The sequence below is a fragment of the Protopterus annectens genome, chromosome 2.part0 (genome assembly GCF_019279795.1).
Source record: "Protopterus annectens isolate FY-2018-M chromosome 2.part0, PAN1.0, whole genome shotgun sequence".
NCBI classification, from domain to species: Eukaryota; Metazoa; Chordata; order Ceratodontiformes; family Protopteridae; genus Protopterus; species Protopterus annectens.
Window position 1 is genome coordinate 957,687,181 of NC_056728.1, and position 13,710 is coordinate 957,700,890.

The window sequence follows — 13,710 nt, forward strand, 5'->3', positions numbered from 1 at the left end:
TATCACAGACCTCCTTTGTATTTTTAACATGGGATGGGATTCTTGTAATATATTTCTTTAACACAGAATCCAAAAAAATTCCCACATTTTGTAAAAAGGCTCCTTTTCCACTAACAATCGGACGCGCTGGAGGATTATTTAAATCGCTATGTGTTTTAGGTAAAATAAAAAATTTTGCAATACTGGGATTCTTAACATATAATTTTTTCACATCCCCTGAGGAGAAGAAACCCAATCTTTCCCCTCTGTCCAATAAATCATGTAGGGCACTGTTGAATTCCAAAATAGGATTATTCAAAAGGGAAGCATAAACATTGTTGTCCATCAAAATGTTTAAAGCTATAGAATTGTACTTTTCTTTATTAAATACAACCCAATTGCCCCCCTTGTCTGACTCCACAAAAACATAACGGTCACTAAGCTCTCTTATATGACATAGTGCTTGCCACTCTCCCTTTGTTAAATTGAAATCCATTGCTTTTTTCTTAAACAAACCATATTCCTTCATAATTAATTTCTTCACAACATTTTCAAAAACAATAATGGTCTGATTAATTTTGGCGGGCATGAAATCACTGCTATGTGGAACCTGCGGCACCTCAAATTTACCATAACCAGTGTTATATTCAAAATTCAAACATGTAGAATTCTTCTGTCATACCATAAATATCTACCATTTTGTTTTCATGCAAAGAAATATCCATTAAGGACTTATCCATGAAAGAATCGGGCTCAGATGATTTAACAACTTCCTTATTGCAAAAAACTACCTTCAAATGTAACTTCCTGCAAAAGTCCTTAACTTCATTCAAAATTTCAGCCACACAAGGAATATGTGTAGGAATAAATTTGGTTCCTTTACATAAAACATTTTGCATGTTATTAGTAATAGTACAGTCAGATAAATTAATAATATCTAAAGCGGACCCAGAACAAAAAACAGCATCAAACTTTTGAGAATCAGGCATATAAATGTTAGGTAAGACATGGTCAACAGTAGCAAAGTCATTATTGAGTCTTTTTTCATTAGCGTTTGCATCAAGGCTAGACAAATCAAAGTCATTTTTTCTCACCCCTGGACTGAAAACGTCGATTCCGACCCTTTCTCTGATTTACTCTACCATTCATCGTGGTCTCGGTTTCTGACATTTCATTAGAAGCAGAAGCTTCCCCAGTATTTAGTTCCTCAAACGATACACTTTTGCGCCCTACAGAACTGGTATCCGCTGAAGAAACGGAAGTATCTCTCGAGTCGCGAGACCTAAACCTCTTGCTTTTCACAGGTGTCTTACCCCGCCTACTTTTAAGGTTGTACTGTCAGGAAAAAATCTTGCCTGTACTGTAAATCAGTACTGTCTCGAGCGTACTTTTTCTTTTTCCGTAAGATAACTTGTTGTTCTATTTTAGACACCCGACTCTTGATATTTATTAAATTAACTTCCACTTCTGACTCAGAACAATCAGAAAGCAGTTTATCTTGCATACTAACAATTTCTTCACTGACTTTTTTCAGCATTCTTTCATTGCGTTTTATCAGCACTTTCAGCCAGCCCAATGTACATTTGAGAGAAATGTCTTTCCATTCGTCAAACAAATCTGAGTCTTCCTCAGAAAATTCATACGCAGGCAGACGATCTACCCTTAAACCCCTCAGAGTAATGCTTGTACTTACATATTTTTCAAGTAGTCGGGTGTCATAAAAAGTTGTAGCCTCTTTAATCAATAGCTTCTCCAACTTGCTAAAACAAAAAGAAGCTTCATTTGAATTGTAAAGCCATGGGTCAGTGGAGGCAAACTTAGATTCCCTGTCCCTCCAAATGGAAGAGAAATCCATATTACTTTTCCTTGAACTCCCTGGTGTAGTCGCTGCTTCGTTAGTAGTCATGACAGTCATATAATAACTTTTTCCAGTTGGCTGCAATTTTCGTTGTTGGTGTTTCTTTTGGATTTATCTTCATGTGTTTTTCTTTTTCTGACATCAGTTAGAGCACGAATAAAGGATCCCCAATGGGGTACTTAGCTTTAGAAGACTTCAGGCTTGAAACTCGAAAAAATAATAATAAAAAAAAAATAAATAAAAATTTCAGGTTGCGGCCAACCGGCACTTGCTAACTGCTTCTGCTTCGGGCTCCTTTGCAGCAAGAAAAGCTGATGTAATGGCATCGGCTGCATGTTTTATACCCCTGATGACCTGACGTCACGAAGAGGCGACAGCATCAGACACAGAAACCCCAAGACTCTGGTATTCGCGACGACTGAGGGCTAATTGCAGGCAGATAACCCAAGTCTGATGACCAACAGTGAAACATGAAGAACATCTGCCTAGTACGTTGGGGATAGATCGCGGAGTCTTGTTATTTCTTCTAGGGAGAGAATAGAGTTGATAAAGTGGGAATTACATTGTGTGGCTATACTATCTGTGGTATTTGGAGTGGCTGGGGATGGGGTTATGTTCTGTCCAGATGCAAGTAATTGTTTAAATGGTATTCCAGAATTTCTGGGGATTGCTTTGGTGTTTTTGTTGCATGGATGTAGAGTAAAGTTTTCCATCTTGTTTGATTTGTTTTTTTTGGACAAGATTGCGTAATTCATGGTATGCGAGGAGGGAATCTTGACTTTTGTTCTTAAGGTATAGGTCCCATGCTCTGTCTCTCCGTTTTAGGAGTTCCTTAGTCTCATCTCCTACATCTACCACAGAAAAGCATTTTTGGCATGCATTACTGTGGTCCTAGTAATTCAAAAGCTGTCTGCCAGGGTGGAAGAATTACATACTTTCTTGCATCACTCAACTAAAATAATTGCTTCCACATTGGATGGCATGAAACCCTACCAAGGCTGAGAGAGAGAGCAAGCCCAAGCTCCACTTTTTTTTTTTAATTTTCCATCAGTGTCAGCATCACAAAATCTACTTTATACAGATAGAGACCAGTTTGCCTAGAAATGTGACTGCTTTTTATGACTAGATTTTCCAGCCCATACTTAATGACAAGTGAAGTTTGAATACTGCAGGTGATCCAACTGTTAAAATTGGGGACTGTTCCTTCCCCACCAAAATTGCAGTAGCAACAAAGCAGTCGAAGATATTTAGGTGGCCACAAAAAGCTGTCTGCAATGCAGTGGGTCTCCACCAAAATGTAGTAACTTATCTGATAAATGATGTGGGCTTGAGTAGACAATTGTTACACCAACTTCTTTACTTGTAAATATTCAGTGAACTATTTTTAGTCGATTTTTAGCAACTTGCATAGATGCAATGATTTACTACCCTCCAATTACCCAAAAAGTAGAAACAAGGTGCACCAAATTTCCCGGGGGGAGGGTGACATGTAGTCTAACTGCAGCACAGAGGAATGGAGCACTGACTGCAACCTAGCTGACTGGGGTTTTAGTAGAGACTACAGCACTGGAGGAGCCTAGCAGGGAGGGGAAGCATGCAAAGATGCGTCCCACTTGCCTCTTTCAGGGGATAAGAGTTTTGTGCACTACTGGGTACATTACAAAAGCAATTTCCCTGGCGGAAACCTGAAAATCGCCTATCATGCGTCAAGGGAGGAAAAAAACACATGGAGAAACACCCCCTTGTGGAAGTGAGGGAACATTCTCTGCAATCAACACAAATGCATGCCCCTCTGTGACACTATTTGACAGTGTGAAGGCACAGTTATAAGTAGACAACCTTGAACAACAAATGTTCCAACTGGCCAAGAGATGGCTGCTGATCAAACATAGTACGGGCAAAAAAAAAAAAAAAAAAAAAACCTAGACAGGAAAAAAAACCCATAAAATTTGTACACAAGTAGAGAATTTGTGAAAATCAAAAATCCAGGCAGAACAAAATGGATGAGTGCAGACCTAATAGTTATCAACATGCACATACACAAATACCACATTAAGCTGAAACCTTCAACATTTCAGTAGCAAACATACGTTTAAACTCATCGTAATTTTGTAATTGAAAGTAGCGATAAGGACTCTGACAGCCTGCTAAAAAAAATACTATTTGATGTTCTTCAGGCAGATTTACCATTGCAACCATGTCTAAAACCAAAAGATTGTGAAGGAAACAAAGTACCATTTTTAAATTCTGATTCAGTTCAAGAAGACATTCAGAGACCTACAGATCACATTGCAAAGATAGGATCTGATGGGATCAATCAATGACTTTCTAAAGTTTGAAAATGCAAAATGAAAAAGCCACTTACTGAAATTTCTCTCATCCAGTCAAGGCAAACTTTACGATACTCGGCATCTTGTTTTTTGTCCAGTGGGGGCCAGCAAAATCTTGAAAGAAAAACAGTTTGTCTTTTATGCTGCTCATTTTGTCTGTTTAATAATCATTGCTCTGTTAAATCACTCATGGTACTTAAACATCAGTGCAATGCATCTTTATTGAGAAGTTTTATGCCCATGCACTCAAAGTTGCCAAACCCCTGCGTAGCTGATTTTTTTTTCAAATCTGGACTAATGACTCAACCATCTAAACAACTGAGACTGGGTACCCAGAGGGATACATGCAATGTAATTTTACGTAAAATGAAAAGTAGTTCCCAGAAACAATGCTAACACAAAGCCAGCAAACACATTTCACCTGATGGGTGAGGTCTCACTCCAGGTACCTTTTTTTTTTTTTTTTTTTTCATTAAATATATGAAGCGTACTATGGCCCAAGTTTGTCATCAGACAATAATATAGAAGACAAGTAAACAGTGTGCTATAAAAAACATGAAAGTTGCATACTTAGCATATCAAATGTACTTTAGTGAGTTCAGTCTACTTCACTGTGGTTGACGGACCTTGGCATTTCTCACACACAGCTTAGCAGGGTAAACTTTCCCTAGCTACTTTTGCACTTCCTCCTTCCCATGGTACCTAGTATCTCCCCTCCTTCCTATGGTACCTAGTACCCCCCCCCCCAATTCCTGTTTCTAACCAAGCTATACATGAGCAAAACACACTCCTCTACATAAGACACCATTAATAGATGCTTTATAAAACATAAGGGACATCAAGGAAGAAAATTTTGGCCAGCTCAAAAGCTTGAGATAGTCAACTAGTTACCCAAGGAAAAACTCAACCTGAATCAAAGTTTTGGCAAGTAGTAACGAACCATAGAAGCATGGATTTAGAAAGGAATATAGTACTAGCTAGTAGCCCAAAGGCTCATCTTTGTACATCTCCTGGGCATAGAGATTTGATATTCCTGGCAATGGAATTAGAGGAGTCAAGCTGTCAGTTTTAGATTCCTCAGGTTCAGATGTGTCCTGTTAAAGTGATGAGGCAGAGAATGCCTCTTCAGAGGTAAACCAAAGACCAGGAAATTGAAATCTTAGCAAGATCGACCCCTTAATCTGGTCCTGGATGGGCTACCTGGAACAAAAAAAAACCTAAAGCCCAACTTTCTGGATAATCAGAGAATGCAAGAAAAGCAGTAAGGAGGACTTAAAGTCAATCAAGCCAATAAATTCCTGCTCTGACCACTGGACAGAAGAATCACTGAAAAATGACATTTGCTTTAGATTGGGGAGGCAAAAAAGGCCCAGACCACGATTACCAATTTCAGGAACAGCTCCTTAGTAATGGATGTGCTGAGTGACCATTCATGAGCCATTAGACAAACCTGTCTGCAAGTAAGCTGGTTGCACCTGAAATGTGAGTGGTACTCGAGGGGGGGGGGGGACTAGAAATTGCCCACTCCTACTACCTCCCGACAAAGTGGACAGGAATTGGTACCTCCCCTGCTTGTTGCATTACCAAAAAAACACTTTACTATCTAGTCAGGACGCCATGAGGAAGCACAACTTGTAACAGCTGAAGTCATTTCAAGAGGACAGATAAGACTTCAAACGGTTCTGTACATGGTCTTAAGGAAGATACTCAACGCTGTTAAAAAGGATGTCCTGTGGTAGATAAACTGCTTACCCATAACCTGTGAAAGAACTTAAAATATCTCCGGAAAGAACAAGACCTTCTCTCATGTGGCATCTGAAGACAGTCACTCAACAAAAAAACTTTGAAGCATTGCACATGAAGACTGTCATCATTTCCATGCATTTGGTGAGCACCCAAGGAGCCAAGAGGAGACCCAATAGCAGTGACTGGATGCAATACTGATCCAAAGGTGCCTCCTGAATTCCCTTGCAATTTTTCTCTGCAAATGCATGTCCTGTGGGCTGACGGACTACATCCACTATCCTTCTGACAGGCATGGTCGAATGGACTACAGTATAGCTACATCAAACTACTACTTTGGGGTGAAGGTTATTCTGGCTAGATCCTGAATGAGCTCAAATGTTACAAACTTTCTGGGACATCAGACTAAATATGTAATAAAAAAGTTTGTCTTCACTAATCTGGTGAAACTTCTTGGATAGCCCTTTTTAGCAGAAGCCAACATTTAGTTTTACTTTGGCTTTTTGTCATGGAAATGCATCTGAGAGGGGACTGGACAGTGAAGATGGCATTGAGCTAAATGGGATGAAATGGCTATTCTTGAAAGATGCCATTTAGCCACATTTCTTGAAAATGCAACAGAGATGGAAGGTGAATGTCCCTCTACCTCTGCTTGAGGAACATTTAGTAAAGATGACAAAAGTAGTCATGAATATCCCTGGAAATGTTGGAATGTTGGAAACCACAACTTCCAAACCAGCACTGTTGGGATCCAGGCAACTAAGTCAGTACAGCTGCCTAATCTTTTAGCTGTGGGTTCCCTGGTCAAGCATAAAAAGGCAAGGGGGGGGGGGGGGTACACAGCACGTTTTGGCGACTCAAAGTTCTAAAAAATATTAATGTTATGGGAAGTAAAGGTCAGCTGAAAGCGACAGTCACCACTACCCCCTTCTCCTTTATGGTAAGAGGAGGATTACAAATTCCAAGCTGAAAGCACAAAACTCCCTTAAAAGATGCATACATAAATACTGCCTTAGAGTCTTCCACAAAGGCTTGAAGATTCAAGCCAAGAATACTTGTCCATTTCAATTCCATGCCTTGCATACAACAGCTCTTTCAGAAATAGTGATGAGGAAAGAAAAAAAGAAGACAATGGTAGAGTTGTAGTATTAAGATGCTACTGGCAAGGTAGGAGGATTACACTGGCATGCATTTATTTTCTACCTAAAACTGCCATTTTTGGAGCTTAAAAACAATTTTGGGAGAAATAATCACTTTCAGCAGGGAATATTACTTATTGATGGGAAAATGATTTGTTTTGCAGCAATGATGTATTGCAGGGGTGCTAGAACTAAAAATATAACAAGATTGTATATTTATGAAGTTTATGAAAATATTTAGCATGATACAAGAGAATTCAGTAGCAGGAAATCCAAGAAAATGTACACATTCTTCCCCCACAGTACAATAACTGGGCTAGACTAAATAGAAATTGTATTTCACAAGAACATGTCCAATTAAGAACTCTGACACATATCCTATAACTATTTCAGAGCATGCGCCAATAATTACAAAGATACAAATGCAGGATAATAAAGTAAATATGAGACAATGCTGCTTCTCCACCTATCTGTTTAAAACAGGAATTTAAGGAATGGGTAGTGGAAAATACCAGGGAGCTGTTAGGGAAAATGGAAAGTACTCCAGAAATTCTAACTAGTGAGGAAGTAACAAGAAAATGAAGTTTAAAAATAGGGTACAGATAAAAAAATCTGGTTAAGTGCTATTATTTAGAGGGTATGACAAAGGTTAAAGTATCACAAAATAAGGGAAATCTCAGAACAAGAGAAGGCGCAACTTGCAGAGTGCTAAAGAGAAAATAAGGAAGTACTTGGGATAGTATGCACGAGTTTACAAAAAACTGCTGTTACGCAACTGTTTGATAACTGTAGAGCACAAAAACTTTTGTCAACAACTTCAACAGTAAGGAGAAATGGGCATTGCCAAACTTGGGAAGCCTACAAGATAACCAGAGATCCTGTAGAGGTATTGGAGATTTGTACATTTTATGAAAATTTGTATAAAGCAAAGGGGGGGGGTCAAGAAAAAGCTCAAATGAAAACATGTAAGGATATGCCAAGATTAACATGCAACATGTAAGGATATGCCAAGATTAGCAATAGATAAGGCTCAACAACAGTAAAGAAAGGAGAAGACAAAATAAAAATGATACAACCAATCTACAAGGAAAGTCTCCAGGAACAGACATTTAATTGGTAGGGAAGGGGCAAGAGTCAAGTGGGATAAGTTGATCCTCCCAACAGAACAAGGTGGTTTAGAATCAACTGATTTGAACAGATTTCACAGATACACCGTTAGGGCTCTTCTACACAACACAAGCAGAAAGCTACAATTCAAAGCAGAAAGTGATGATGGTGAAGCAGGAGGGCAATTCAAGAAATAAAGAAAGAATGGGGTTTTGAATGCAGATTCTTAAGGAGAACAGTAGTCATACAGGACATATTTATCTAAGTGATGGAAAGTATGCCAAGACCCAAGCCAACACGAGAACAGAGAAAACAAATTCTGCATACAGGGATGACCGCAAGTAGTGGTAGAGAGAGAATAGACGAGAGGAGGCTGGAATTAATTGGAGGATACTAACAAAGGAACCAAGCCACTGGGAATAATTTGTGAAGGAAAGGTAAAAGAATGGGAAGAGGCCAAGAGGACATTTGGATTTGCAGGCTGATTGCCTTCCCTGTCAGGGACTGTTACCAGAATATAGACAAACAGAATGTGATATGGGATTCCCAAACGAAAGATGTGCATGGGTTGAGGGATAATTAGTAGGGCATATAAAATACAACAAGAACTATAGGAATCAATCAGAAAAGGTCAGAAAAGACTGGGAGGGTGGCCAGGATGCTGACAAGCTAGCAGCACAGATTTCTTGCACTTCTACTCTATTTCTATTAGGAAATTTTATTTTTATAATATCCTATACCAATGTTTGAATAAAATCAGTTACCTGTACATAGAAGGATATCATCCAATTTCTAAATATTTGAATTTTTTATATCAAATCATTTATTTGAAAGGTCTGTACCAGTAGCTGTGAAATGAGTCAGACACTCTTTGGACTTGCCTTTAAAGAAAGGACTACAATCTGTTATTTCCAACATACAAGAACTTTCTTTAAAGATGGACACAATGGATAAACTTGACAGCTTTAAAGAAAAATGTACCAAACAAAAGGAACAGATAAACAAGATTTTAAAACAGAAAACTCATATCTGGAACGGAAGATGCCCTTACTGGTTTTAAGACTCTGAATTTATCTGAAGATAGGTCGTATGGTATAGAAAAAGCAGACAGGTGTCTAGTTTCTACTTCATCAAAAAAGTACAGTTTTGTACCTACAATAAATGTAGATGTCCGATAGATATGCAACTGCAGTCATAACATATGGGTTTGCCCTGCCTCAGGCAGCCCTCGGTCGGCCGAATTCCAAAGTCTGGGTCTGGCGTCGGCTGGTGTCGCCTCCTCTCAGACGTCACAACGGCTGGAGTATAAAGGCATCGGCAGACGCCATCTTCTTCAGTGTTTCTTGCCCCAGATGCCAGGTGCCCTCCTAGGAAGGCTAAATTTGGTAAATGGATAAAATAATCCCAAACATGCACAACAGTAATAAACAGATACACCATAGGAGATACCCCCAGCTGAAGGGAAGAGGGGTAGGGACCCAAAAAGAAGGATACAGAGGGGTAGGAGGGTGGGAAAATCCGACTGCAGTTGCATATCTATCGGACATCTACATTTATGGTAGGTACAAAACTATACCATGTCCTTCAAGAATGCAACTGCAGTCATAACATATGGGTTGAGTACCATAGCCAAGCTGGGGGTGGAAGGAACTATGATAAGGATGGTGTAGCTAAAATCCCCTGCAGGACTGCTGAAGCAAAGCCTGCTTGGGACCTGGAGTATAAGGGCAGGTTGTAGTGCTTGGTAAATGTATGCACGGAGCTCCATGTAGCAGCTTCTAAAATGTCCTTCGTTGCCACTCCTCTTAGGAAAGCTCTGGAAGTGGCTATAGCTCTGGTGGAATGTGGCCTGATATTGGCTGGCACACCTTTTCCATGGAAAGAATAGCAAAATCTGATGCAATGTCCAATCCATTTTGAAATTGTTTGCTTGCAGATTGCTTTTCCTTGTACTCCAGCAGCATAGGCTACAAACAGCTGGTCAGACCTTCTGGTGGCCTTAGTTCTGTCCAAGTAGTAGCGTAATTGTCTGTGTATGTCCAAAGTATGCAGTAGTTTTTCCCCCTTATTTTGAGGATTGGGGAAGAATGTAGGTAGATGAATAGCTTGATTTAGAGACACCGTGGAAATTACTTTTGGCATGAATGTAGGATTGGTTCTTAGAGAGACCTGTCTTGATGAAAAATGAGGAAGGGGGGCACTGCCATGAGTGCCTGCATCTCCGAAACTCTTCTTGCAGAGGTGACTGCCAATAAGAAGGCCGTCTTCCATGACAAATTGCATTTCTGAGGTTGCTGCTGGCTCAAATGGAGGAAGAGTTAGTTTTTCCAACACGTAGTTGGAGGTCCCATGCAGGTACTGGCTGTTTTCTGGGAGGTTTGATATTCTTTATCCCTCTTAGAAACTGTCTTAGCAGAGGATGCGAAAACACTGGAGGGTCACAGTTGTATTTTGCTGAGATTGCTGAGGCATGAATCTTTATTGAGGATTATGAGAGTCCAGTATGAAATAGTTCTGCCAAGTATTCTAATATTTGAGGTATACTCAGTAATACTGTGTCCTGACCCTGTTGGCATTCCAGATACTGAATCTCTTCCACTTGGCTGAATAGGTTTTTCTGGTGGAAGGTCTGCGTGCTTCCAGCAAGATCTCTTGAACAGATTTGGAAAGAGAGTTTGGTGTTGAAGTCATGGTAGCCTCCAGGCTGTCAGATGTAATGTTTTCAGGTCTTGATGTACAGTCCTGTAATTGTGTTGAGTTAGGAGCAGGGGCCATAGGGTCAGAGGTCATGGCTTGGTCCGAGTTATGGTCAATAGCAATAGGTACCAGTGTTGCCTCGGCCAGTCTGGAGCTATCAAGATGCCTGTTGGTTGTTCTGCTTTGATCTTCAGTATCACCCTGGTCAGCAGAGGCAGGGGAGGGAATGCATAAATTTTTAGAGAATTCCAGCTGAAGGAGAGAGCATCCGTTTTCCAAGCTAGAGGGTGGAGAGTCCTTGTGCAGAACTTTTCCAGGTGATTTAAGTGGGAAGCAAAAAGATCTACGTCCGGTCTTCCCCATGTCCTTGCCAGTTGAGAGAAAATGTGAGGGTGCATCATCCATTCGTGTGGATCCATGAAATTTCTGCTCAGATTGTCCGCCAGTACATTGTCCTTGCCTGGTACAAACTGGGATTGTAAATGTATCCTCAGGCTCAGGGATTTTTCTCAGAGAAGCATTGTTAGTCTGCAGAGGGGGTAAGAATGAGTGCCTCCCTGCTTGTTTATGTACCACATGACAGTAGTGTGGTCTGTCCTTATTAGCAAATGTCCCTGTTTTAGTGTTCTTTCAAAAGTCTCGATGGCATGTATCACTGCCAACATCTCCTTTTGGTTTATGTGCAGATGTCTTTCCTTTGGCGTCCAAAGACCTTGAATGCATCTGCCCTCCATGTGCGCCCCCCCATCCATGGTGAGGCGTCTGTTATCATTTGGTCTGCTTGAGGTCCGTTGAAAGGCATGCCTTCGTTTAGCTGACTGGCTTGAGCCCACCATAGAAATTCCTTCTGCAGACATGGAATAAGTGGGATTATGTCCTCTAGGCTGTTATGTTGAGACCATAAGTTTTTTAGATACCATTGCAGCTCTCTCATATGAAGTCTTGCCAAAGGTATCAGAAGGATGCAAGATGCCATGAAACCCAGGGCCTACAGGATTTTCCTTGCAGTCAGCTGGGAAAGCTTTGCTAGGCCTTTGAAGTACTCTGGTAAATGCTGCTGTTTTTCCTCTGTGAGGTAGGCCATTTGTTTTTCCGTGTCCAGTTTGGCTCCTAGGAATATAATTTGTTGGGATGGTAGTAAGTTTGACTTCTGAATGTTGACTGTGTATCCCAAGGCCTGCAGTAGATGCATGACATAGTCCAAATTCCCTTTTAAGGTTTGTTTGTTGTCTGCTTGTATGAGACAGTCGTCCAAGTAGGGGTATATTTGAATCCCCTGCAGTCTGCAGTGTGCCACTACTGATGCCAGGCATTTTGTGAACACTCTGGGCGCAGTAGATAAGCCAAACGGCAATGCTGAGAATTGATAATGCTCTGTCCCTGCAAGAAATCTGAGGTATCTTCTGCAGCTTTGTCTGATTGGGACATGCAGGTATGCCTCCTTGAGGTCCAGAGTGACCAGCCAAGACCCCTTGCCCAACATGGGAAGAAGTTGCTGCAACGTCAGCATTTTGAACTTTGGCACAATGAGGAAAGTGTTTAGAGTTGACAAGTCCAGTATGGGTCTCCATTTCTTTTCTTTTCTTGGAACAAGGAACAGTCTTGAATAAAATCCCTGGCCTTGTTCCTGAGGAGGAACCCTTTCTATTGCTTTTATACTTAATAGCTTGGAAACTTGAGTGAGTGCCTCTGCCCTATGATGATGTGGCAGGTTTGGCATGCCTTGTTTTATTGGTAATGTGTGGAAGTGGAATCTGTAACCTTTGTCTATCAAATCCAGAATCCAATTGCCCTTGATTAAGATATGCCAGTTTTGTGAGAATAAGGCTAATTTTCCGCCCAAAGGTGCTTCTCTTTGAGCCTTTGTAGGCAGTACGAAAAAGTCAAGTCATTGTGATTGTCCTTGTGGTGCAGCTGAATTGTCTGCGCCACTTCTTTGATTTGGAGGTTGCCATTGGCGTCCCCTGTAAGATCCTCGGTATTGCCCTCTACCTCGGGCACGTCTGCTTTTTCCCCTTTGAAACTTGTCAGAGCCGGGGAAGGACCAATTCTTGGAGAGCCAGTTTCTGCTAAATCTGGGTGGCTGAACCTGAAGGAAATCCTTGACTGTCTGTACTGACTTTGCTTTTTCCTCTATGGATTTCAATACATCTTGTGCAGTAGCACCAAAAAGCTTTTGTTTTTCCAAAGGTGCATCCAGTAACTTTACTTTAACACGGTCAGGCAAAGACTGATCCTTCAACCAAGCATGTCTACGTATTACAGCCCCAGTCATAGCTGCCCTACATGAAGCTTCCAGTGCATCATAACCACACTGCAGAAAATGGTTATTAACCTGCTGAGTGTTATGAATATGATCCTGCAGTGCCTTTTTATCAATAGGCTCAGGAGAGGCTAACTTTTTCTGTAAATCCTCCAGGAGAAAATCTTGGTACTGAAACATGTGAAAAAGGCAGTTAAGAGACCTCATGGCTAGGGTAGTAGAGGTATATACTTTTTTACCCCATCTCTCCAAGGACCTTGCTTCTCTGTCAGCTGGCAGTGGGTTTTTGGCAGAGGAGGAAGCCACTCCCTTGGGGCCCTGTGAAATAGTTTCTAGGTCCACAGAGTGAGCCTTAAAAAGGTGCTTGTGAGCGTCAGGGACCCTGTAATATCTGTCCGGCTTGACAGGAGCAGGAGGAAGAGAATCAGGGTTGGCACTGGAGTCAGAGAAAACATCATCCAAAACATCCATAACTGGAGGGATAGCCAAGGGTCTGTGCTGGGGAAGCTTGAGGAAAGTACGAAGCCTTTTCCTGGAGTCAGAGAATTCCTGACCCTGCCATTGGAAATGTTCCCTCATGGAATGCAAGACTTC

At 41.0% G+C, this 13,710-nt stretch overlaps 1 protein-coding gene across 1 annotated transcript in view; it reads right to left on the reverse strand.

Moving 5' to 3' along the window:
• The window catches only part of HAUS6 (HAUS augmin like complex subunit 6), a 2,286,143-nt gene that overhangs the window by 1,933,272 nt on the left and 339,161 nt on the right, over positions 1 to 13,710 (reverse strand). The window contains exon 3 of the mRNA XM_044060364.1: positions 4,203 to 4,281. Within this exon, the coding sequence (XP_043916299.1) occupies positions 4,203 to 4,281 (79 nt within the window). The remainder of the gene's footprint in view (positions 1 to 4,202; positions 4,282 to 13,710) is intronic.